This window comes from Pleurodeles waltl, chromosome 3_1 (genome assembly GCF_031143425.1).
Source record: "Pleurodeles waltl isolate 20211129_DDA chromosome 3_1, aPleWal1.hap1.20221129, whole genome shotgun sequence".
NCBI classification, from domain to species: domain Eukaryota; kingdom Metazoa; phylum Chordata; class Amphibia; order Caudata; family Salamandridae; genus Pleurodeles; species Pleurodeles waltl.
The window spans coordinates 418638140-418665037 of NC_090440.1; the positions used below are offsets into that span (position 1 = coordinate 418638140).

Sequence of the window (26898 nt, forward strand, 5' to 3'; positions counted from 1 at the left end):
AAGTGAAAAGGTAGGGATCAGGGTTCACCTTAGGGCTAGGAATGGGGTTAGTGAGGGGATTAGTGCTAGGGCTAGGTTTTTGAGTGGGGGCATTTTACTGCATGTGATACTTCGCTTCACAAAAATATTACATGCTCCATATTGACTACCACTAATTGTGAACGTAAATAGATGTGGATTTAAGAACAATTAATACATAGTTACCTTGATAATGTAGTGGTAGGGGATGGAGTTTATACAATATTTTTGTATGTCAGTTCTGCTGACTTCGATGTAGCGGCATATAATAGGGTGTGGGATTTAGGGAAGCTTACAACATGTGTAAGAATCACATTTAAGGGGTAAAGAGAATTCACTTTGGTTACAGTTGCAAAATTGATAAACTGGGCTGAAACTTGGACTTTTTATTGATTTGAACATCTGCTTACATACACTAGTATGCATTGTGTAACTAGAAAAGTCATGGTACTACTTTTCTATAACTAGGAGTGGTCATTGTTTATTTGAATGGTATGAAAGTCACTTTTTCACAAGCCCTGATTGCATTCAAGGCATTTAAACTAAATGCTTATTATAATCATGTACAAATGCCAGGAGCCATAACACTCATTACTTATGATTCAAAATGTGTTGCTTTTAATTACTGTAAAAAAAATCAGAATGGGACATTATTGATTTCTCACTGCTTTCTGATTCATTCCATAATTTATCTGTCATGTAAAATCATTAATCAATTGGCCTAAAAAAGGAATGTCGTGTTTTGTACCTGATGGGATGGATCAAACATAAAACAATAGTTCCCTGCATCTGGTTGAAGACCTATAGAAAATCTTTCATCGGGTCAGGAAAGTTCCCATGCCAGAGGAATGGTGTAAACATGTGTTGTTTCAGCCATTGACATCTTGAAAGGATTAGCATATTTCACTCAGAATTATTGGTGAGAAACTCCCTGGTCCTGTGAGTTAAGTACTTTTAGCACCTGCAGAGTTGAATGAACCTACTCTGGGAACAAAAATCTCTTCAGTGCATCTAGTGTGGTCTGTTGATGAAAATTATCTTTTATCTTATTGGTGCAGTACTGTGATAAAAATGGAAGGTGGATCCATCAAATATCTGAAAGGCAAAGTTGAAAAATAAAATAAATTATGTTCGTATAGGAGGTTCTTCCCTTCAGGCTTATACATGTTGTTGCAGTTCATAATTGAAAAATAAATTAAAATACTGACTGAGAGATTGACAGACAGGTAGATGGAGGAAGTTACATCATCAGCCCTTATGGACTACCGTCCACCATATTTATAGATCAGTGCTGGCCCAGCGGTGATCTCAGTACCTTGACAGGGACCACTGTCATTCATGGGGGGAGGTCATTATTTGTATTTTTTTCTGTCCTTCACTGGCAGGTTTAACCTTCATAATCAAAAAAGAAATTAAAATACTGATTGAGAGATTGGCAGACTTTATTCAGTCAGTCAGGTAGATAGAAGAAGTTACATCTTCAACCCTGAAGAACTACCATCCAACATATTTATAGATTACTGCTGTCCTAGCGGTGATCTGAATACCTTGACAGGGTCCACTGTCATTTATGGGGTGAGGGAGGCAATTATTTGTTTTTTTATCTTTCCCTCACCTGCACGTTTAATCTGTAGGTAACAAGCAGAAACAAGCAGTTGCAATGCAATGGGTCTTGCGGTTGCTCCAGTTAGAGCTATTAGCGTTTTAAACTCCTAACTGGACTTTTCTTGCCACATAAACTGAAAAGTAAAACAGTTTCACATAAGCAAGCCGATGGGAGGGACGAGCGCGAAGCAGACACACAAAAGGAACCAGAAGTTCGCTCACAGTGAAATGCATCGGCAACAGTGCAATTATCCATGTAACCGGCAAAAGTGCAGTTATCCATGTAACCGGCAAAAGTGCAATTATCCATGTAACATGGTCGATGTCATGCAAAGCGATCGATTACTGCCCAGGGATATCGCACTGCCTACGAAATAAAAAGAAAAAGTAGTCCAGAAACCATATGGAAAAAATCAAGCCTCGTATGTTTTCAGTAGTTGGCCGTTGCACTAAACACCTGAAAAGGCATGAGTTGTGCATGCCTTTCACTAATGAAATCAAGCAAATTTTAAAAGGCAAGCCCACGAACCAACCACACTGATGAGCGTGGTTAAAAGCCCATAGAGAAATAACACCAGGCACAGAGCGCTTTGCGCGTTCGACCCTAAAAAGGATATCAAACCATCCAAATAGGACGGGTGGTGTAATGCCCTACCTCTGATGGCCTCTACTCTGTCAGTGTGAAACAGCAAAAGGGAGACCAAGGGAACAGGGTGCTTAGAACTGAAATTACAAAAATTCCGTCCAGAGTATACGTATAAAAAAACACACAACTCACTCACACTTCACCATATATACCCCCATATTTAAAAAAAAACAATTAAACTACCACTGAAGTTTGAGGGCTTCAATCCTTTTGTAAAAACGTATTTCATATTAATATTCTGTTAGACATCACCTTCATATACCTCACACAACGGTAATAACCAATATAAAAAACAATAATGAATACAATCACAGCAGGGAGAACAATTAAGACCTAGGCCCTCATTATGAACTAGGCGGTCTGGGCTGCAATGCCAGCAGTGGCGGGAAATCCCGCCATCCGGCATGGCGGCCCAGACCGCCACATAATGAAGCCAGGGCGGGCCGCCATAGGCGGTCCTCCTCTACCGCCAGGCTGCCTCCGGCAGGCAGCCTGACGGGGGGACGGCATAATTATCCGACAGGGCAGCGCTGCTGCCCCTCGGATAATGATCCCAATTCCCCCAGCCTTTCTCTGGTAGGTTTCCCCACCAGGGAAAGGCTGGCGGAAGGGGTGCTCCGGGGCCCCCCTGTGGGACTCTGCACTGCCCGTGCACTTGACATGGGCAGTGCAGGGGCCCCTGTGCAGTGCCCCATTGCGCAGGTCTGATCTGCGAGACGGGTGTAGCTGCACCCGCCGCACAGAGGCATTGACGGCGGCTCCATGTGGCGCCGCCGGCAATGTCCCGGCCAGGCATTCTGCTGAGCTGGAGGGCAGAAACAATGTTTCGCCTGCCGGCCCAGCAGAATGTATATTATACGGCCGGCAGGGTTCCAGGGGGGCGGGCGGTAAATAGAAAGATCGCCAGCATAAACACAGCAGTGGGAACCGCTGCATTCATAATGAGGGCCATAATCATTAGTCTTCATAGACCAGGGCTCTACCCTGTCAGGCCATTGAAGGAATCTTTCAGTTGACAGATTCTGTGAGGGCTTCATTGACAGAAAGCTGGCAGTCCTGCCACCCCTAAATAGAGCTTGTGGATGGCCATTGTGCAAGACAGGGTGCTCTGTCGGATGGTCATTTTGGCAGACAGGGTATTCCGTCACATTTGTGACAGAGTAACCGCTCTGCCAAACTCTAAATCACACCCTTAATCAACATTATCAAGAAAAATGCATTTCAAAGATAGCCATGTTTGGGAAAAAACAGGAATGATTTTGTAAGGAAAAAAGAAATAAGAAATAATGGTAAAATGGATTGGTATAATTATCATTACATCGGTAATCTGAACAAACATGGAAATGGCAATATGCTTTCATTGCTGTGAAGATGCACTACATAAATACTAAACTTCCAATCCTAAGGAAGCAGTAAGAGTGGTTTGCATTAAGGGATATTGGATGGTGACTCATATGTTCTCTTCTGTAACACATTGATATTATGAAGCCATTTGTCAATGACTTAAGTCTTTACTTTGACCAAATAGGTATAACGAAGTGAATGCCATCAGCACAGCCTGTTCTTATGGAATAGAAGAGTGTAAGAAACTTGCTACTGACCTCTTTAAGAAATGGATGACAGATCCAGCCAACAACCCGTGAGTATGCCGTCAGTGAATTATAATTCTTATTTGCATTTGATATATTGCAAACCTATCTCTGAGGAAAGTTTTACGGATAACATCTTTAATTGTAAAACAAAGAAGAAGTGTTGTCTACCATGTGGAGACCACTTGTGATCAAATTTCAGAAAACAGGATATGAAGTGGATCATTTGTGAGAACGTATAATTAAGACAATACTACACAACAGCAGTGGTCTTCAAATTGTAAGGTGACCCACCTACCCAGGTGTGAGGGGGTATGGATCAGAGCGATCTAAGAGAGGGTGCGATGCCTACATTAACAAATCAAGAAAGTCAGTCAGTGCCTTCTCCTAGTAGCTAGTGTAGCTCACTTCTTGCATGATCTACTCTGAATGTAGACAGTGAAGTCTATGTAGGACTGTTGGAGTCACTCAGCTAGCAGCCAGGTACAGAATAGTTATGAAGTTGCCTGACTAATGAAACTGAGTAAACTTCTTTTCACCCTTCTGTAAAGCTTTAAAATATTTTGAAGAGTGCCAGCATTACAGAAATCTACTTGAAAAGGAAGGTGGTACAAAGTTAACAATAGCTAGCATTAATGCATGGCCTGTGATTGACAGTGCTTACAACATTTTTCATTTGCTCAAGTATAGTAATTTAGTTATCAATGCTATAGAGAAAATCTGGGCAAATATGAAGTTTTGGGATTGCTTTAAAACTGGTCCTTCCAGATGATTACTTCATCTGGATGGCTAATAGATGAGGTCAAAATGGTGGGGGATGTGTGCCATCGTGACAAATAATAAAATCTTAGCAAAATCTGTCAAGTTAGCTAAATAAAGTACATTTGAGGCAGTTGTCTGTACATATAACATTTTATTCAAAACAATGCTGCCTGTAACAGATTTATACACACACCACATGGGGATCTTAAAAAATATAATTAACTGTTCCCATGATTGATAGAAGATGGCCACCAGCTTTTGCTATTAGGATACATTAATATTTGGGTGGATAATTATGACAATCCCTACGTCTTAGTCATTATTAGAATATCTTGATAGACTAGGGTTTAACAAGTAGCGTCAGGTACAACCTTGGCTTCATAGGAAGTTGTGTTGGTCTATAATTATTCTAATGGTAATATGGTCTGACCACGTTGTTGTTGTAGTTTCTGTATCTTTAAAATGTCCTGTGTCCAAGCCGAAGGGATACTGCAATGTTATTTCTATAAAGAGACTTGCAGCGACATAAGGGTCCATCAGCTAAAAACTTACTTGAGTCACTCCTAGAGATGTGCCCCCCCCAAAAAAAACACAAGAAGGCCCATTAATTAAAATGGGTGTGTCATTTTAACGCATGCTCCAGGCATTAAAAATGACAGAAAAAATGTTGCAGTGAAATGTTGTAAATGTCAATGCGTCATTTCTTTAGACATCCGTGTATTGGCACACACATATGCCTGCCTGGTGCAGCATAATGCGGTGCAGGCATTGTGCCACTTTGTACATATAGGGGGTCATTCTGACCCTGGCGGTAATTACCGCCATGGCGGAGGTCGGCGGTAGCACCGCCAACAGGCTGGCGGTGCACCGCTGGGCATTCTGACCGCGGCGGTTCAGCCACGGCCAGAAACGGAAAGTCGGCGGTGTACCGCCGACTTCCCGCTGCCCTTGAGAATCCTCCATGGCGGCGGAGCGCGCTCCGCCGCCATGGGGATTCTGACACCCCTACCGCCATCCTGTTCCTGGCGGGTCTCCCGCCAGGAACAGGATGGCGGTAGGGGGTGCCGCGGGGCCCCTGGGGGCCCCTGCAGTGCCCATGCCAATGGCATGGGCACTGCAGGGGCCCCCGTAAGAGGGCCCCACAAAGAATTACAGTGTCTGCTTTGCAGACACTGAAATTCGCGACGGGTGCAACTGCACCCGTCGCACCTTCCCACTCCGCCGGCTCCATTCTGAGCCGGCGTCCTCGCGGGAAGGGTGTTTCCCGCTGGGCTGGCGGGCGGACTTTCGGCGGTCGCCCGCCAACCCAGTGGGAAACCCAGAATGACCACCGCGGTCTTTTGACCGCGGTACGGTCTTCTGGCGGTTCCCGCTTGGCTCACCCCCATAGTGTGGGAGAAAGGCCTACTTAATACCGCCTTAGCATACAAAAAATTATGCTAGGGCAGCACAAAGTGGCACTACAGGCTTGTAAATATGCCTCTCTGTGAGACCAAGGTCTTTAGAGGGTGTTCCACCACGGATATTCCATCCTTACTGCACGTCACTTTGCAGCAGACCTCAGCCTTTGTGTCTCTACACCGCCTGATTTGAAGGCCGGGCATGGCTTGGGCAGATTAGACTCATCATGCCTTGCTCTCTTTAGGATAGGCAATAGGCTTTAGGGAGGAATTTGTACATTCATGTTTATTGCAAAATGTTGGGGTTGTTCAGATTCACATCACTTATACTCACAATCCTGATTTTGTCTATTGTCATTATACTAATCATTGCAGCTCATATTGTTTATCATAGATTGCAGTCATTTCAATAAATGTATTGGACACGATTCTCCATCTTCTTTCTTGCCTGTGTGTGTGTGTGCAAGAGACACATTTCTAACAAGATAAAAGGGTTTTACCTGTTGCACCGGGGATTCAGAGTCCAAGAGCTAGGCTGCCAGAAATCACCCTTACTGTCTGAGTGTTGGTGAGGTGCTGCTAGAAAGCCGGATGATCTGGGCCGAAAACTGCCAACTGCTGTTGGAGGGACTCAGTCCCCTACAATCAGAGGTGCTGCCACCTTTAATCCAGAAGTCTTGTAGAGACACAATACTGCTGGACAGGCCTGCTGGCAGGTTCACCAGTCACTAACAGCAGCAGAGGAGCAGGAGGATGAGGATGATATGGATGAGCAGGATCAGGAACTGGATATCATCCTTGAAACACAGCCTTCATGGGAGGAGTATGAACCAGCTCCTGAATTGCAACTCCCTGCTAGAGCAGCAAGCAGTGTGTTCTCCCATAGCCTGAAAGGCAGATAGGGAGGTCGGGCTACAGACAGCCAAGCTAATGATGGAGGAAAAGCTTGCTTTGGAGTGATTGGCTCATGGAAAGAGACTTAAAGAGCTGGAACTTAAGACAAACAGATTCCAGTAGCAATGGTGGCAGCATATACTCAGTGTCTGAAGGAGACAAGAAGATCCCGTTACCCAAAGATCTGGTGCCACGTTATGTGGTGGGAGATGACATAAATAAATGGTTTTTTTCTTATAAGGTGAGCCTGAGTGTGCACAAGTTCCCAGAGGAGCCCTGGGGGGGTGGCTTGTGGAAACATATGCCTCCAGGGGCAGGGACACACTGCTCACACTAAAAGTAGAGGACCAAACTAGGTATGCCCCCATCAAACCCATACTCATCACTAGATTTGAGCTGACCCCTGAAAAGTACAGCCACAAGCTCCTAAACCTGTCTTAGGTACATTTCTTGGACTACTCAAGCAAGGCACTGAATGGCTGCATCAGGGCAGCAATGGTAATGATTACAATGAGCAGTTAAACTTAATTCTCAGGGAGCACATGCTCATTATTTGTTTGCAGAGCTGTACTAGCACCTAGTAGATAGCGAGCTGACTGACCTCATGATGCTTGCTGAAGAGGCAGATGTCTGGGCCAGCACAAGAGTGTTCAAAATGGCATCTGGGGACTCCCCAAAGGGTGGTAGAGGGTCCCACCAGATAGAAAGACGGGGGAGAAAAACTTTAAAAGGAGCTTTTTAAAGGCCCCCAAAATAATTCCCAAGGGAGTAGTGGTAACCAGTCCCAGTCTGACCGTGAGAAGAAGGGGTTCAATCATAACCAGACAGGGAGATGTGTACCCCAGTGTACTGAGTGCTGCAAGTATGGGAACTCCAAGGGCGACTCAAAATCTCCCAAGAGGCACAGCCCCCCACTGGTGGGCAGACACCTGAGTTGGCGATTGTAGGGCTTGGGGAGGAGTTGGTCCCAGTCAGCTTTGGAGACAAGACGGAAGTTACTCTAGTGTTCCTGGGGGATAAGGAGATGGTGCAAAAAGACCATATGCCTGCAAATACTTCTAAGTACAGGTAGTGGGTCACCATCAATGGGCAACATCCTCAGAGTAGGTCCTCCCGAACACATTCCAACAAGTCATAGCCACAGAGAACTGATAGACTCACCTACTGGTGGCTCTTGTTCACTTTGAGTGTGTGGGGGGGGTCTCATGGCCCTGCCATGCCTGTAGATTTTCTGTTACACAATGACCTAGAGCACACTGGAAAGAGGTAGAGCTCAGGGCACACCTTTTGGGATTGCCTGAATAGATTTGTATGACCACAAGGTCCATGACTGCCTGGGAAGGCAGTCAAGGGTTCCAGATGCCTGGAACAAACAGCCCAGGCAGCTTCCAAGGAGACCAAGAGCCTGCTGCTGAGCTGCCTCGATGAGAAGGACTGAACCTACAACCTGTTCCGAGGACTACCAGAGTGACTCCAACGGCCAGGTCTCATGTAACTAGTCCTGGAAGCTGCAACTTTGAGTCCTACTCTGCCAAGAGGTGCCACTCCAGTCTTAGATGCTTGGAAGTGGGAAATAAAGGTGCTCTACTAGTCCATCTGCCAATCCAGCAGAACCAATCATCTCCTCAGCTGTGTGGTGCAAACCAAGAAGAACCAATGCATCACCTCTGCTGCATGGACTTTTCCAGGCACTAGGACTCCGCATTGCAGCCTTGCAGCTCCTCTCAAATAGTGCATCTTCGACGTTGGAGTTTGCATCGCAAGCCTTCAATGATGGGATCCTCGATGATGACACAGGACCTCGCATCACAGTCTTGCAGCTCCTCAGAACCAATAAATCTCCTCAGCTACACGATGCATCTCCTCTGCTGCACAATGCATTCTCAATGCCAGACTTCACAGCACAAAACTTCACATAGTAGCCTTGCAGCCCTGCAGAACCCAAGAATCACCTCGGCTACATGGCACATTTTTGAGATGGGGCCGCCTAATGCTTTACATCCAGGATTTAACATAGTCTTGTTCAGCTGGCCTGATTGAGTCCCTGTAGCCGGCCCATATTGCATTGCGATCCATCTGAACTTCTGACTTTGTCCCAGTCTAGTGTAACCAGATATCCACAGTTGATGCTTGTGCTTTTTGGCACTACTTTAACTAAAATCTTCAAAATTGCACAGCTGTGGTTCTACTGATTGGATTTGTTTTAATTTGGTCTTATTTCATTTAGTAAAATCTACTCTATGTTTCTAAATTGGCATGGGGCCGTTTTTTGGTGTGTTTTCAATGTGTTACTCTTTTAAGTGTTGGACAAATACTTTACACATTGCCTCTGTATTAAGCCTGACTGCTCTTTGCCAAGATTTCCGAGGGTTAAATGCAGAATCATTTAGGGTTTGCTTGTGATTTCCCCCTACAAGGACTGTGGTAGGCTTGAGTAGGGTTTCAACCTCCTTGACCCGCAACTCAGTTTCTTAAATTAAAAGACTTGATAAAAGTAATATTTTTTTATTTAAAAACTATTTTTTTTGTTTTCATTGTTAAAGCCATTACAGACATAGTACATTTCAACAAGTCCTTGAACAAAGAAAGACCACTACCATTTCTATGCAATTGACATGTAGTATAATCACAATATCGCAAATCATAGATCAATAGTTGTTACTCATATATCTCCACATGTATGTGATTCATATGCTCCTGACCCAGCGTGCTGGTCCCATCTCTACCATCCCGAGTGTTCACCCCTCCTTGTTTGTCGAGCTCTTTGATGTCTCTCTTTCCTGTCCTTCTAACCTCATGAACAGTGTCTCCCATATCTGTAAGACTTCTTCCACCTTGTCGCCCTTTCTACATCTTCTCGGCTGGACTTCCTCTGCCACCATCCATTCCGTGACATGTCTTTTCCACCCATTCACACCTGGGCCTGTTTGGTCCATCCATGTGATTGCTATCCTCCATTTAGCTAATAATAGAGGTAATTGATTGAATTTTTATGACATCATTCTATCTATGCATGGTTTTATGTCCCGTAATAAGCATACTAGTGTTCCTTGTGGTATAATAAGATCACAGGCTCATGTCAGATGCAATATTATTGCATCCCAGAATACCTCTAATAAGGGGCAGTGCCATGCCAAGTGTAAGAAGGATAATACATAACTACAGTGGTCCAAATTGATTTTTTTTAAATTTGGGGGCAAAAACTACCAACTCAATTTTCATTAACACCCCCCCACACTAAGGCCCTCATTATGGACATGGGGGTTCAGACCGCCATGCCGGCGATGGCGGAAAAGACCGCCACTAGCATGGCGATCGGAACCACCATATAAGCAACACAGTTGCCTCCACCTCCAGGCTACCACCCACAGGCAGCCTGATGGTGGACGGAATCATTATCCGACAGGGCAGCGCCGCTGCCCCTCGGATACTGATCCCTTCTGGCACCAGCCTTTCCCTGGCGGGTTCCCCTGCCAAGGAAAGGCTGGTGGAAGGGGTGCTCCGGGGCCTCCCTGGGGGCCCCTGCACTGCCATGCACATGGCATGGGCAGTGCCGGGGCCCCTGTGCAGTGCCCAATCGCATAGGTCACTTCCCGATTTACAGGCAGTGATCTGCGCGACGGGTGCAGCTGCACCCGCCGCAGAGAGGCATTAGCGGTGGCTCCATGTGGAGCCGCCAGCAATGCCCCAGCCATGCATTCTGCTGGGCCAGAAGGCAGAAACAATGTTTCCTCCTGCCGGCCCAGCAGAATGTTCTTTATGCGGCCGGCGGGGTGCCAGGGGGGCTGGCGGTCAGTGGAATGACTGCCAGCATGAGCACGGCTGTAAACACCGCTGTGTTCATAATGAGGGCCTAAATCTGTAATATAATTTAAATCATATAAATGCAGCACAAACAACATCCATAATTGGAAGAAAAAAATCATACACCCAATATCACTTAAATATGAAATTTAATAAATCATTAATCATACAATTTAAAAATATAGTTGCCCGATGACAGATCATGCAAAAAGGTAAAGAAAGTGAAAAAGAAAAATATTAAGTCTGACTTACTATACATAGATTATATACAGAGGAATCTGTAGGTTGACCATCTGACAATCACATGAATGTAAAACACATTCCCACAAGGGTAAAGGGTTTTGCCCTCTGGTGGTCTCCCTATACCAATCCAGGCTTGATATAATCGTCGACATTTCAACCCGGCGTAGTAAGCAGGGCCAATTCTAGCTTCCCCCGCCAGGGAAAGACTGGAATGACCACCAGCTTGAACACCGGCGTGTTCATAATGAGGGCCTTAGTTTGGGGGGGGGGTGTTGATTAAAATGTATTTGGTAGTTTTTGCCACAAAATTTAAAAAGCAAAATTCCTTTCGGACCACTGTAGTTATGTATCATGATTTACCAAGGTCCTTCGGGTTACAATTGGGTTACCCTCTGTGTGATGTAAAAGTGTAGGAAGGAAGCATTTCTCTAAGGACATCAGTGACATCCACTATTGCTAGTAGAATCTATTCTATGTAGGAGTACCGGAGTGATGTATGTATGGTGGAGATAATTAAAGTTCACCAGCTTATATTGTGCATTGCAGGACACTAGGCGGACCAACAAACATATCCTCTGCCAGTGTGCGTCCTCTATTGGTGTCCCCAGTTCCTCCTCCCACAGCAGGGTAGAAGGGTCCGCCACCACCAACCCCGCCCAGCAGGAACACTAGCAATTTATGCTGATTAATCCTCAATCCGGTAAGGTCTCCAAAGGTATTGAGATACCTCAAGAGCTGGGCAATGAGTCAATCAATCAATCAATCAAAAAATTTATTAAGTGCACTACTCACCTGAAAGGGTCTCAAGGCGCTGTAGGGGGGTGGGGGGATGCCATTTACTGCTTGAGGTGCTTTCTGAAAGTCAGGAGGTCCTGGGTCTTGCGTAGGTTGGTGGGGAGGGAGTTCCAGGTCTTGGAGGCGAGGTAGGAGAAGGCTCTGCCTCCAGAGGTGGTGCGTTGGATGCGGGGGACTGTGGCGAGGGCGAGGTCAGCAGAGCGGAGGAGTCGAGTAGGAGCATGGAAGTTCACTTGTTCGTTGAGGAAGGCTGGTCCAGTGTTGTGGAGGGATTTGTGAGCGTGGATAAGGACTTTGAAGATGATCCTTTTGCTGATGGGCAGCCAGTGAAGGGAACAGAGGTGAGCGGAGATGTGTTTGTGGAGTGGAAGGTTGAAGATGAGACGTGCGTCTGCGTTCTGGATTCGCTGGAGTTTTTGCTGAAGTTTGGCTCTGGTACCAGAGTAGAGGGCGTTTCCGTAGTCTAATCTGCTGCTGATTAGTGCATGGGTGATGGTTTTTCTGGTTTCTATGGTAATCCATTTGAAGGTCTTTCTTAGCATGCAAAGGGTGTTGAAACAGGAGGATGATATGGTGTTGATTTGCTGGGCCATGGAGAGAGATGAGTCTAAGATGATGCCGAGGTTGCGTGCGTGGGTGGAGGGTGTTGGCGGTGGTCCTAGGGCGGTGGGCCACCAGGAGTCATCCCATACTGTTTTGTTGGGGCAGAAGATGATGATTTCTGTTTTTTTGAAGTTGAGTTTGAGGTGGCTTGCTGTCATCCATTCGGTGATGTCGAGGTGTCCGGCGTGGAGCTGGATGTCGTCTGCGTACAAGATGATGGTGATTCTGTGGGGGCGGAGGATGTTGGCGAGCGGGGCCATGTAAATGTTCAAGAGGGTAGGGCTGAGGGAGGATCCTTGGGGGACCCCGCAGATGATCTTGGTTGCTGGGGACTGGAAGTGAGGGAGGCAGACTTTCTGGGTTCTTTCGGCGAGGAAGGAGGTGAGCCAGTCCAGGGCCTTGTGCCGGATTCCTGCGTCGAAAAGGCGTGTGCGGAAGATTTGGTGGCATACAGTGTCAAAGGCTGCGGAGAGGTCCAGGAGGATGAGTGCGACGGTCTCGCCCTTGTCTATTCTGGCTCTGATGTCATCAGTGCAGGCGATGAGGGCGGTCTCAGTGCTGTGGTTCTTACGAAATCCAGACTGGGAGGCGTTGAGTGCATTGTTTTCCCCTAGGAAGTGAGACAGTCAGGCGTTCACTATCTTCTCAGCGACCTTGGTGGGAAGGGGAGAAGAGAGATGGGGCGGTAGTTCGTGAGGCCTTCGGGGTCTGCTTTGTGTTTTTTGAGGAGCACGTTGACTTCGGCATGCTTCCCAGTGTCTGGGAAGGTTGCGGCGTCAAAGGAGCTGTTGGTTATGGCACGGAGCTGGGAAGCGATGATTGGGCTGGCCTTTTCGAAAATGTGGTGGGGGCAGGGGTCTGTGGGGGAGCCTGAGTGGATGGAGTTCATGGTTTTTTCGGCTTCTTCGTCGTCAGTAGGGACCCTGGTGTGTAGTTGGTTGGCATGGAGGGGTGTTGTGCTGTTGGTCATGTCGGTGGTGTAGGTGTTGGTGACGGTAGTTGCGGATGATGTGAAACTGTTGTGTATGTCTAAGATTTTGAGGTGGAAGTAGTGAGAGATGGAGTTGCAAAGGTTTTGGGTGTGAGGGGGGTTGATGGTGCTGGATTTGGGTTTGGTGAGCTCTTTGATGATGGTAAAGAGTTCCTTGCTGTTGTGTGAGTTACTATCTTTGCGTTCTTTGTAGTACGCCCATTTGGTGGTCCGGATGAGTTTGTGGTGTTTGTGTATGGTCGTTTTAAGGGTGGAGAAGTTGTTCCTGGAGGGCTCTTGGCGCCATGCTTTCTCAGTTTTGCGGCATTCACATTAGGAGGCCTGGAGTTCAGTGGCTAACCAGGGGGCAGACTTGACGGTGCGAGTGTTGTTGTTACTTTTCAGTGGGGCGAGGGAGTCTGCGCAGGTTGTTGGCCATTGTGTGAGGTTGTGAGCAGCAATGTTGGGGACGTTGGTGATGGGGGTGGAGCTTGTGTGAGCTTGGCATTCAGGTGTTCTATGGGGATCTTGTCCCACATTCAGCAGGGTGTGATGTGTTGTCGGTAGTGGGTGGGGGGTTTCGCGAAGGGGAAGTGGACGCAGTGGTGGTCGGTCCAGTGGAGTTCGGTTGTGTGTGTGAATGTGACGTGGTTGCTGGAGGTGAAAATTGCGTCAAGCGTGTGTCCTGCTGAGTGAGTGGGTGAGGTGACCAGGTGTTTGAGTCCTAGGTTGGTGAGGTTGTCTAGCAGGGTTGTGGAGTTGTGGAGTTGTGGAGTTGTGGAGTTGTGGTTGTGGGTGCTTTCCAGGTGAAAGTTGAGGTCACCAAGGAGAATATAGTCTATGGAGGTGAGGGCGTGGGAGCTGCTGGTATCAGCGATGGCGTCACAGAAAGGGGGCGGGGTCCTAATAGTAATCTGTAAATGAGGGTTCCTCTAAGGGTGGTGTTGGCATTTAGGTAAATTAAGAAGTGTAGGTATTCTGCGCTGTCTAGGGTGTTGTGGGTGTTGGTGGAGATCTTGATTGTGCTTTTGTGTATGATGGCGATGCCTCCTCCTGGTTTGTTTATGTGGTCTCTGCGAGAGATTTTGTAGCCTTCTGGGATGGCTATGTTGGGTTCTGATGAGGGGTTCATCCATGTTTCCATGAGGAAGGCAATGTCAGGGGAAAGTGTTGTGATCAGGTCCCAGAGCTCGATGGCATGCTTGTGGACGGAGCGGGTGTTTAGGAGTATGCACTTAAGGTGGTTGCGGGGGCTGTTGTTGTTGTGGAGCGTGTTGGTGTTGTTGTGCGTGTTGGTGTTGTTGTGGTGCAGACGGGCTTGTCTCTTAAGAGAGGGAGGTGGGAGGGAGGAGCAGCTGGGAGGTGGGAGGGAAGGGACCAATGGGTGCGTGAGGGGGGCAGGGCCGCAGGGGATGCAGCAGCAGGGATCAGAAGACCGGCACGAGCCGGATGAAAACGGGTGGGCACAACGAAGCGGAAAAAAATTAAACGGACTACAAAAATGGCACAGGGGCAGAATACAGCAGTAAGCAAAACGTAAAAAGGATATGTAAAACGAAATAACACGAAATGCACAAAACAGTGAACAACCAGAAATGCCTACCACTACGCACCCGGGATGAGGCACAGGTGGGTGCCTGCGGGTGGTGGAGGGCCTCGAACTCTTATTCATGGTGGCAGACGGCGGGATCAGGGGCACGGAGGTGGCTGGTGGAGCCAAGTGGGCTCCTGGCCAGAACCAGGTCAGGCAGTCATGAGTCCCTTGGGGGTGTAAGATAGAATAATGTGTCATTGGCATAAAGTGACACTAAATGTGTCATCCCGCCCACTCATATACCACACTCTGACATCTCTTGTCTAATTTATATTGCCAAGGTCTCCAGTGCTGTTGCAAAGAGCAGGGAGGACAGCGGGCAGCCCTGCCGCATCTCCCTACCCACCCTCCATGGATCAGAACATAAGCAGGCAAGTCTGATCCTAGCAACAGGATCAGTACACAGTAGTTTGAGCCCAAATCCCATTGTCTGCAGTACGGCCATTAAACATTGCCAGTTCACAGTGTCAAAGACTTTGGTTATATTAACCGACACCACCAATAATTCCTCCTCTCTCTCCGTGACTTCATGCATAACATGCATTGGTCTCCTTAGGTTCATAGTTGTGTTTCTTCCTGGTATAAACCCACAATGGTCAGGATGTATCAGTTGGCATAGTCTGATGGCAAGTACCTTACCTATGACTTTAGTATCCGTGTTTATCATTGTGAGAGGACCATAGGACAACGGGTCCTATTGGAGGGAAGCCCAGCTTTAGAATCATGGTGATACACCCCTCTCTCATGGATGGAAGCAGCACTCCTCTCCCCCTTGCTTCCAGGTATACCTCTACTAGTCGCTGTGCTAGGTCCGATATGTAGATTTGATCAAATTCCGTGGGAAAACCATTGCTCCCAGGCAACTTTCGCCCAGGTAGGCACGCTAATGCCCGTCGCACCTCCTCCAGCGTGTGATCCGCATCCAGCTCCTGTGCTGTCAGTTCCTGCAATTTCTGTCAATTTCTCCACCTGCAGGAGTGCTAAGGCTTCAAGGCCCCGTCTTGTGCAATTAGTCCGCTATACACCATTTTGAGGTGTTCCCTAAGTATGTGCAGAATTGCATGCTGTGTATACACACAAGTCACTGTTGGGGTCTTAAGCTGTAAAGTGGGAGAGTGCAGTGTTTCGCAATGAAGAATGCAGGTTAGAAGGTGCCTAGAGCTATCTCCCTCTCTGTGTAACAGTTGGCGGTAAGACTTCAAGGTGTACTGCTCAAGTCTGTCCTTTACAGACTTCACCTGATGCTGCAAGTTAGTCTCCTTGTGCTGTTCCCGCTTGTCCCTAAGCTGATATTTTTGCAGCGCCGCCAGTGTGTCTTCCTTACAAAAGATCTCACACTGTGCACTCCACACATAAGGCCCACACATATGCCTATCAGAACTGCCTTCATTGCCTCCCACTCTGTGGTGCAACTCTGCGTGGTCATCCAATTTCTCTCAAAATAATCCTTCAGTGTCTCTGCTATTGTTTCCTGATCCATAGTGTCCTGTAGTACCTCTTTTGGAAATCACCACTTGCATGGTGATTGGAGAACCCCTCCCCATTTGAGTGTGCATGTTACTGGCACATAATCAGACAAGTACTGTGACAAATGGGTCACTTCCAGCCCTCTGTGGGCCATGTGTCCAGTCATTAATAATTGATCCAGCCTACTGAACGTGCCACGTGTTGGTGAATAATGTGTGTACTCCCGCTCCATCTGGTATGTCTCTCTCCATATGTCACATAGCCCCAAGTGTGTCATAACCCCCTGCTACTGGGATGTCATCCTCAGTTCAGTATTCTGTCCTGGAGGATTATGATCTTGTTCGCCATCAGTTATGCAATGGAAATGTCCCATCCAAAACAAGCCAGTGTTAGCTGCAATGGATACAACATCTTTGATCTCACTATAGAATGAGTCATCGTCCACTTTGGCCCATGTCAATTTACCAAGGTCCCATCCACTCCATATAATCTACCCAGTAGTACTAAGTATCGACCCTCCACATCTGCCTCTATACATGTCAGTGAAAATGGGATGCCTGGGGCTATCCACACCAAAACCCATAGGGAATAAGAGGACTAGGTAGTATTACACACCTGACCCCTCCATTTTTTTCACCAATTTTCCTGCCTCCTGCTTCCTCATCTGTAAGGTGTGTTTCCTACAGAAAGGCAACACTCACTTTGTGCCGTTTAAGCAGGGATAACACTTTTTGCAATGTGCTGAGTCCCCGCAAATTCCAAGACAGGAATTTAATCTTGCTTGTACTAGTCATTGACATACATCAGCAACTGCTCCATTCATCTAAATCTGACCACAATATAACAACCAATCAAACAACGCAGCAGAACTTCCCTCCCCCCAACTAGGACAAGAACTAGCAACCAAATACTGCATGCTTGTCCACCCTAGTCGATGTGCCAGGACTTGTACTATAGTCACACTGTACCTCACCCCTACCTTTTCCCTCATAAGCAACTTTCTAATAAATCCCTTCACCCCAACGGCCAGTGTAATGCATCTATAAGCTAAATTCTCTCCAGCATCTGTAACTGAAATACAATGTTAAAATCAATGTTATAAAAGCATGTGGCCCGTGCTTATTTCCTGGTAATCAGTCACCCCTATGGGTCAAATCTATGTAGGGACACCTATATTGGTGCCATACTTTGCACACCATCCCGCTTTACAGTGCCCCACCTTCTTCGCAATTCAGTGCACTCGCCCATCCCCAATAGGAGTAGTTGTACATTGTAACATATTATTCTCCCACTCAGTTTTAACTCCTGTAGCAGACAGGTATCCCTAGTGGATCAGCAGTCCCAGAGCGTAGGACCCCTGATGTCATCAAAATGCAAAAGGGAAAATAGGACAGACTTTCCAGCTCTCACTTCCCTGTATCCGGCACAATGTCTTCAGAGCCCCCAAATGAGTCCAATTCCTATTCACTGACGGGGTTTGTGCCCCCAAGTGTCTCCTGCGGCTTCTAAAAATCATCATGCTGCACCATCATTGTACCATCTTCATGTAAGATCACTCTGCCAGATCCTCCCACCTCAGAATGAGCTTTCTTGTCTGGATAACTACTTTGTGACTCCCTCTTTTGTCCGCGGGTGTGGAAAGCTTCTGTATCCATGAGGAAGCGTTTCCGGGAAGTCCGCACCAAGTCCAGCAAGGTGCAAACATCTTCTGGTTTTTCAAAGAAGTCTGTCTTTCCTGCAGCAGTAACTCCCCTGGATCTTAGTCGTTTTTTCACCTCCATAATTTAATTTAAGATACTTTTCTTTTTTTATACAAATGATCCACTTTGGTCAGTTTTTTTAAAGCCACTACACTGCCTTCTTCCTCATGTAAGCGTGCCGTATAGATATAATACATTCTTTGTACAGGAGTTTAATAAATGTTTTCAGATGATTTGGTGGAAAAAGTTGATAATGGCTCTACAGGAAGGTCTGTGAAACCTGCAACTGTTTAGGTTTCTTAGTATTATGTTTGGCCTGTTCTGCCATAGTCTTCTGTTGGTAAAAGATCATTTTCTTTCTTTCCAAATCTGCCTCCGTTTAACTAGCAAGTGATGCTCAGGCTAGTGATTGGCTCTATAAATTAGGTGTCCTTTCCACCATCCCAGTTTATCTAGTCCAGGCTTTTCGAAGGAAGAACAAAACAGAAAATGACAAATTTCTGGCAACAACCAGTATGAGCTATTAAAGTCAACAAAGTGCATTTTTCTGTGTTGACTTTTCTGTTTGGCCCTGTCTGAGCCTGAAAGGGCCTACAGCTAGAACCTCATTCCCACCTACATTCCAGCTAATCGTCTCAGATTATCTCGGAATTGTTGACGGTCCTTCACATTAGCCTAACTTGGTTATACCAATCAACTCTCTACATAATGTACTGAGCCCTGTCCATTGCGTCTCTTATTCTGAACATCTCCATCCTTTAAACCTGCCAGTACACCTGCCATATGGCACTCCTGCATAGTCTATTAATTGTTAGTCTGCATCAGGGTACAGTTTGTAATATTGCTGTGCTCTACCAAAAACATCATTTCAACCCTTGCCACTAGAAGCATGTGAAGTTTTCAGTCCACACCAGGGTACAGTTTGTATAGTGCTTTGTGAATTACTACCTGTCTGTCTGCACCTGGCACATACTTGTTTGTCTGTTCCTGTACCTGGGTACATCCAGTGAACAACCTCCCTTCATATCCAGGCATTGACTAAATGCCATATGTGATTGGGTGGTTCATTGAGCTCCCATTTGTTACCTGTATTTCGCCACAGAGTCATGACTGTAGCTCAGTATTAATATAAACAACTAATGGCCATGAGTCATCCATGGCTACTAGTACATGGTGGAGCATATTATGCCTCTGGTGAGCAATGAGTATGAAATACTCCTCCGCCTCCTCTTATCGGCTCTCATTGACCATTAAACCACGACAGGAGCACATCCCTGGCCATCATGCATACACCTTTACAGACCCACAAATCCTCATTCAGTTATTCACCTACAGACAGTCAGCATCTGTGCAATTCCTGAAACCTGACCAGCCACCCATCAATTCCATACAGCTTAATGTTCCATAATCGGGCACATATCTGGTCTGTTGCAAGTCACATGCAAATATTCATTTTCGAGCTTCTACTTATGCACTAAGGGGCATATTTATGGGGACTGCCAGGCAGTGCAGTGCAGCAAGTCAAAAGAATATGATGCATTCCTGCATTTTACCCTGCCCTGGGGCCCTATTTCCTACCGAGAGCCAACTCAGGCACATTTGCACCATGGTGCAAGGGTGCCTTTGTTGTATGCAGGGATGTTTTTGAACAGGAAGGGACAACTTACCCTGAGTCTTTTCCCTCTATGTGTGTGCTGTGTTGCTTTACTCCAGATTTTTGAAGCCACTCAGGGCCAAGCACAGTGATCTTGTTTGGGTTCATAAATCTCATGCTGTGTGGAGCAAACGTGTTGCAAACTGGGTCATAAATACGGCTATCACAGTCTTTTCACTGCTCATCCAGTGCTATGCTAAGACCGCCTGACCAATGTTTCACTTTATCACTTTCATTATGTGCATCAGCTGTGCTTTGCTGCTTCTTTTTATGTGCAATACAACTAGAGATTCTCTCCTGTGTGCACCCAAACTACTCCACTTAAACCAGTGCCATTTTCTTCTATGTAAGCAGCTGTCCTCCTAGCACAAGATAACAATGCTTCACACCACACTAATGTACATCAGTGCAAGTTATGAATAGCAAGAGAAAAGCTTGGACCCCTTGTCCTACTCAGTTCAGCATGAATTAACTCAAAATCCTGGGCAACCTCACAAACCTTGGATATTCCCCTTTAGTTTCCCTATGTAGTGCAGGGCTTTAACGGAGAGAACAAGTATTTGCAACACTAGTACGTTGGCCAGTTTTTAATGAAGGCAATTGAACAATAGACTACTAGTCCAGAAGTTGTGGGTTCAGGGAGGAAGCTGTGCCCTGACAGATACAACAGAAAGTGGAAGGAGCAGGGATTACCTTTACAGCTGAAAAGGGGCAGTGATCAAATAAAATACAATAAAAATCTCTTTTATCAAAACCTGCTTAGGGCAGAATGTTTTGGGTTTAGGGAGTAAGAGAGTTGTCAGGCTCCGGAGTGAAGATTCACCCTCAAAGAATCACCATGCGACAAGGAGGACTTGGACTCAGAGTAATGAAGATTGACAGTAAGTAGTTGTTGATTAATATATTTATCTTACTATCATTTAGAAGTAGTAAACAGTATGTATGTTGAGAATATATGAGGATTGGGTGCCATAGGGACTAACGTGGAACCTGGGGAGGCTGAAAAGCAGTCTGTGGATTAGGCTGAGTCCTAAGGCACAGTGAGGCAGAGGCAAATAGAGAGTGAAACAAAAGCCTAGGGATTTTACTCATACTCGCTACTATTCTCTTTATCCTCTTAGAATCACACCAAATCTGAGGTCCACCATCTACTGCAATGCCATAGCAGCAGGTGGGGCAGCAGAGTGGGACTTTGCTTGGCAAAGGTTTACAGAAGCAAATGTGGCAACGGAGGCTGATAAACTGAGGTCAGCAATGGCCTGCAGTAGCGATGAAACAATCTTAACCAGGTGAGTGAGAACAACTCATAGGGAGGGGGTGGACTGCCCATAGCATACGCTGCCTTTATATGCTACACAATCAAAAAAGCTACTACAAACATAGAACATAGCCCTACAAAGGTGCTATAATAATTGTGAGAAACAATTTCTACCTTCATGAGTGTGTTGATTCAAAAGGGTGAAACCCTCACCCACCAACATAAGTGGCTTGCTTCACCATCGGGTAAATCAACACACTCAGGCAGGTTAAATCGCTTCCTACAATCATTATTGTACCTTTGCAGGACTAGGGTCTGTGCCCATAGTGTCATTTTTATTTTTGAGTGAGATAAACTGCTGTGTCAAACGATGTTCTTGGCGAGGTGGCAGCTCTTCTTTCTCTAAAAGAATGGAACTGTAAAGGAAAAGCCACACAGGTGGTGGCACATATGGGAGAAAGGACATGCGTTCAAAGCTGCCTTCTCTCCCTGTTACCCTTCCTATTGAAACTCCTGGAGGCCCCATTAAATCTCTATTTCAATCTCAGCTTTAGTCAAGCACTCCCTAACCTCGGTATTTCACATGCTTTCAATTACACATTTGTTGACCATGGGGAGAGTCAATAATGGGGACAAACATTTTTCGCTTTACAACAGAACACTTTATAATATACATGAGTGAGCTTAACATCCAGGTCGTCTCTCAGCCCTTGTAAATTATTTTAGAAGAGCTTTGATCAGTGGCCACCTCACAAAGCCCTCGCTGAATCCTACAAACGTCCAAAAACACAAATCCACCCTGGCCAGCTGGGGAAGACCCCTCTCCACGTAGCGATATTCCATGCAAGAGAGTAAGAGAAAAATGTAAAGAGCTTTGAACAGTATGTCCCAAACGACCTAATTTGTAATGAACAAAATGGGAGGCCTTTTTTGTTAAAGACGGGACAAGCGTACAATTTTGCATCACTGTCTCACACTTGGGGAAAATTATCACAATCTAATTTAATTCAGTAATAGTTGAATATTCCGTCCTATAATGAACGTTGTTATCTTTCCGACTTCCTGTATTTAATTTTCTTTCCGTAGGTATCTTGGGTATACATTAGATCCAACGAAAATCCGGAAACAAGATGCCACCTCCACTATAAATGCAATTGGAAGCAATATCAAAGGCCAAGACCTGGCCTGGAAATTCATCAGAGACAACTGGGCGAAAATCTTTAATGAGTAAGTTCCTCTTCCGGATAAAACGTGATTAAGATAGAGGGAGAAGGAATGACAGCTGAAGCTGAGAACCTTTATAAAAGAAGCAGCAGGCGTGTTCACACTGTTGACCTACACGTCCTCTTAAATTAATTTGCAATGTTTCATTTTAACAATAGATGCAACAAACATTGACAGCACCAATAAGTATTGTTATTTTGTTAAAGAAGCAATGCCATTGGGCAGTACAGAGGTTTGACCCACAAGGCAGTAGAGATCTGTGAGAAACAGGGCAGCACAGAGATGTGTCAATCAGCACAGCATAGTGCTGTGTCAATTGGGACAGCACAGAGCTGTGTCAAATAGGAGAGCGCAGAGTTTCATCTGAAAGGACAGCCCACAGCTGTGACATAAGCGCACTGCTGTGTCAGGGCAACAGAGGAAAGACATCACGGGCTTGTGAGGGACAATGTTTACATTTTCGATTTTATATTACTCAGGAAACAAACATGCGAAAAAAGAGTATATGCTGCACTTTCGCACCAGTGCAAACTTTTTGGTAATCTGGTCCATGTACAGTGCCAGTACACCACCTTGCACCTACTTCAGAGTGCTTTACAATAATGTAAATATTGTTTTTTTAATCCAACAACAAGGATTGTGCATATGTTTGGTTTTCTAGTTTGCAGTGCTACATAGGCCTATTCCCTTCACAGTGTGGGGGTGTCTAGCCCTCATATGAGTAAGTCATGTGTGTAAACTGCTTTTCACACAATAATAATAGCAATTATTGCCAATGCCAATAGGTATGGCTTATAACGTAATGTGCATGGACATTACTATCCACATAGTCATTCAACCACCTTTCTATGCACTCAGGTACTCATCCTTACACTGTACTCATGCCTCTATTCTTCCGCCCCATGACTCATTCTTGTATTCTCCCTCTTCTCTGTTCAGAAAACCACACAGGTAGACTCGCTATTCAGTGAAAAGGCGCTTCGAGGCCCAAGCCAGAGTTTTTGGCTTTGCTTCTAATCTGAGGAGTGTGAATGTGTTTCCATTGTGTGTAACTTCTAGTCTGTAAAGAGTGCTTTTGGTAATGTGTAATTGCTAGTCCTTGAGGAGGTAAGAGTGATAGTGGTAATGTGTGACTCCTAGTCTTCGAGGGGGTGAGCAAGGCCAGCTTTAGCGCTGGTGGCACCCTGTGCAACAGTCTTTTTTGGTGCCCCCCCCCCACCCTATGACCACCTCCTCGGATTCCCTCACTACCACCCCACAAATGTGCCCCTCATCTCTCCATAGCCCCCCTTTCACATACCTTCATTTGTTTTAAAGCGCTGGAAAAGGGCTGGCTTTACAAATCCACTCAGCTATCCAATTAAAATATAGTTCAGCTCTTTGCAGCAGGTATATTAACCCACTACCCTACTTTATGGCTGTCAAAGCTGCGTAGACAAAACTCCCATCTCTCTCCCTAGCAGGAACCTTTAATCACAAGAGGTATCTCGACAGTTTAATTGCTTGCTGAAGGCTGGACGCACAACGACCTTTTCAGCAGCTGCTTTTAATCCACAAATTTCATAAGTTATTGCTAAACACAGCTAACCCCCCCCGCCCACCCGAGATCAGCGTCCCCAATCCAGGTCAGCACCCGAAAGCCGGCCTAGGGGTGAGAGTACTGTTGGCAAAGTGTGACAGCTTGTCACTTGAGAATGTGAAAGTGCTTTTTGTAATGCGTGTCTGTTACTCCGAGGGGTGTAGTATGCTTCGGGTAGTATGTGACTGCAGCCTTCAAGAAGCGTGAGAACACTGTCAGTAGCGTGTGAGACTGTTGCTCAGTGAGTGGCGCAAGCATTGTCTATAACATGACTGATAATATGCAAGGTGTGTGATTTCTGTGGGTAGTTAGAATGCAACTCTTTGAGGTGTGTGGGAGGGCCGTTATTTGTGTGTGGCTGCTAGTCAGTGAGGTTTTTGTGAGTGCTCTCCATAGTGCGAGGCTCCTAGTATTGTTCTGGTGTTTGTTCAGAAAGAAAAGAATGCATTTCAAAACTAGGAGTGTACCAAACTGTTTCCGCCTAATTATATGAAATCACATATTATTATGTGAACGGTGTGTCAACCATTTAGTGATATATGTTATCATTAAGCGTGCACTCTCTACTTGAAAGATACAAGTGCCACTCGAGTTCTGGTACAAAAGCCACCAGGCTCCTGTGCTATAATTTTGCCCCGAACAGTGGCATAATTATGTGGCGTTAAAGCTTAATTTCGGAAACTTCGCATAACAATCGCTATACTAAATTCCCAAAATGGCACAAATTTGGCCAGCGCCATTTAAATGCCACCCTAGCCTATTCAAATGAATTGTTTGGTACTGTGAAAAGTGACATAGAACAAAAACAGCATTGAAGGTGGTCTGCAATACATTCTACTCAAATTTTGGCTGGTCGAAATAGAAGAATTAATTCAATCAAGTGAATTTATAGTTTACTTTCAAATGATACAGTTCACCCAAATATGGACCATTGTGTTAAGGTTTGCTAACTGATGAAAAAAGTAAACCTTTATAAATACTACAGTTTAAGTTGACAACTGTTAGCGGGTCCGAGCCTTAATAAGTAAACTTACAAGGAGACGCGTTTAGGTCGACAAACCTTTTGACCACGTTTGGGGACTTCCCAGTACGAAATATTTTCTTGGCATCACCAATCAATGAATCAATTAACAATCAATAATAATAATCGCTAATCAATAAACATTTAGTAAAACTTAATCATTGAAGTCACCATAGCTCATCAGTTCACGAATAACCACACCAGTTTAATCAAAAGTTAAGATATTTATTTCCCTATTGGTTACAATCTAACATCATGTCTGTTAATCTTATTAACAATAACCTCATCAAAACACTACCGATTAGCAATCATAGCACAACTTAATCAATGCATCGGCTATATTCTTTCAATATTTATGCACATCATTAATATGAAACAACTTAGCAGAGTCTCATTAGTACATTTGATTCAACAAAGCAAAAACTCAGTCATTTGTCTATTTGAATAGGATAATTGTGAACGCCTTAACTAACCACAAATTAGCATTAGCATGTTGGGCCTCATGCAAAACATTTTAGTAAACACTAATTTGGAAAACATCTAAACTAAGGCCTCTATCAAAATGGCAGTTGGTACCTGGAAAGAAAAGGCAAAAAGACAATCACAAATTTGCATAGGATAGTTACCAATCCAACAGATGAGCAAACAGCGTCAGTCTTCTTCCTCAGGACATCAGTCCATTCACCATCAGCAAAGATAGGACGGGGTAAAATCTCAAGATAGCATAGTTCAGAGAATGAATTTCTTCCCTCAGATGGAGGATAAGTTAATATCAGACTAGAATGGGGTAGAGGATGGTTTGAAGGGACAGGACAATTTAACTCTAAAGTATGGGTTTGAAGTGTCTGGAAAATGGCAAGTGACGTAAGTCTTATGGCAAAGGAAAAGCAAATGCCCCCGTCAAAGTGGAAAAGGAAAAGTAGCCCCTGTTTTCCTTGGGTTACACCGTTAAATCAAAACCATCTAATTGTTCCCTAATTCCTCATTGGATAAAATTTATTGCATCGTTATCTCTGTCCAATAATTCAGTAAGCACCCTACTAGAATTTTCCTCGTTTGCAGTTCCCATGTCGCACATTGGTCCATGTTACTGACGTCTTCATGGTTGGAATGTCAGATAGAAAATGTTTCACCTTTACGCTCCAGTCAGTGTCTTCATTGTCTTCTCCAAGTACGGTTAACCTTGCACCTGTAACAAATTACACTGTTGCATCCAGTAAGAATGTTGCCTTGAGCAAGCCGGTTCTCATGAGAAATAATTTACTACGGCTACACGCATATAGCCCCTGGAAAAATACAGCTTTGTGTCCTTCAGGAAAACAGCACATTTACTCATTAGAAAAATACAATTCAATATGAGGCCAGGCAGCTAGACCCAAAACCCTCGCTAAGCTAAGGCCCTCTAAATTAATGAAGCAAAACTCTTAACATATAACTCTAATTATGATATACTAATAAAAATTCCAAACATTATTGCACAATAAATTCAGAATTAATAAGCTTTTCATTAATCTTTGTATACATGGGTAGCCACTCCCTGTGGGCACATTTTTAAATGCGTGCATTAATCTCTATGTTAACACATTTTCTATACAGCTTCATCACACAATATACTTGCAAGGTTACGTAATTAACTTTAATTTTAAAAGACACACTCCAACACAACTACCTTCAAAAGCAACAACAAAAAAAACGTTTACTAGGGCAAGAAGCAACCATGTTGGCAAAACGTAAAAGGCAAGATAGGGGCTGAAAGTAGCCAGTCAGTGTGAATGTGGCAAAGAAATGTGCTATCTTCAACCCTCTAATATGCTTCTCAATGATTATGCACACAGTTTTGTCTCCTACTTATGTTAAAGAAAGTGGGGCTAGCAGGTACTGAAAATAGAGCCTAAAATTTGAAAGATCATGTAATCTCAAACATTCAAAGAATCACATTTACTAAAAAAAGTCATGTATTTTCTTCCAAGCACTTGGCTTCTTCGGTTTCAAAAATCCGAAGCCGAAAACACTGAGCGGTAGGCATCGGTCACAATTTTACCTTCACGCTTAGTCAGCTTTTAGTTCTTTTT

At 45.1% G+C, this 26898-nt stretch overlaps 1 protein-coding gene across 2 annotated transcripts in view; it reads left to right on the forward strand.

The window, feature by feature from the left end:
- The window catches only part of LOC138284179 (aminopeptidase Ey-like), a 219394-nt gene that overhangs the window by 172719 nt on the left and 19777 nt on the right, over window positions 1-26898 (forward strand). For both annotated transcript variants that reach the window (XM_069222676.1, XM_069222677.1), the window contains exons 16-18: window positions 3798-3908; window positions 20866-21033; window positions 22089-22229. In XM_069222676.1, coding sequence (XP_069078777.1) covers window positions 3798-3908; window positions 20866-21033; window positions 22089-22229 — 420 coding nt within the window. The remainder of the gene's footprint in view (window positions 1-3797; window positions 3909-20865; window positions 21034-22088; window positions 22230-26898) is intronic.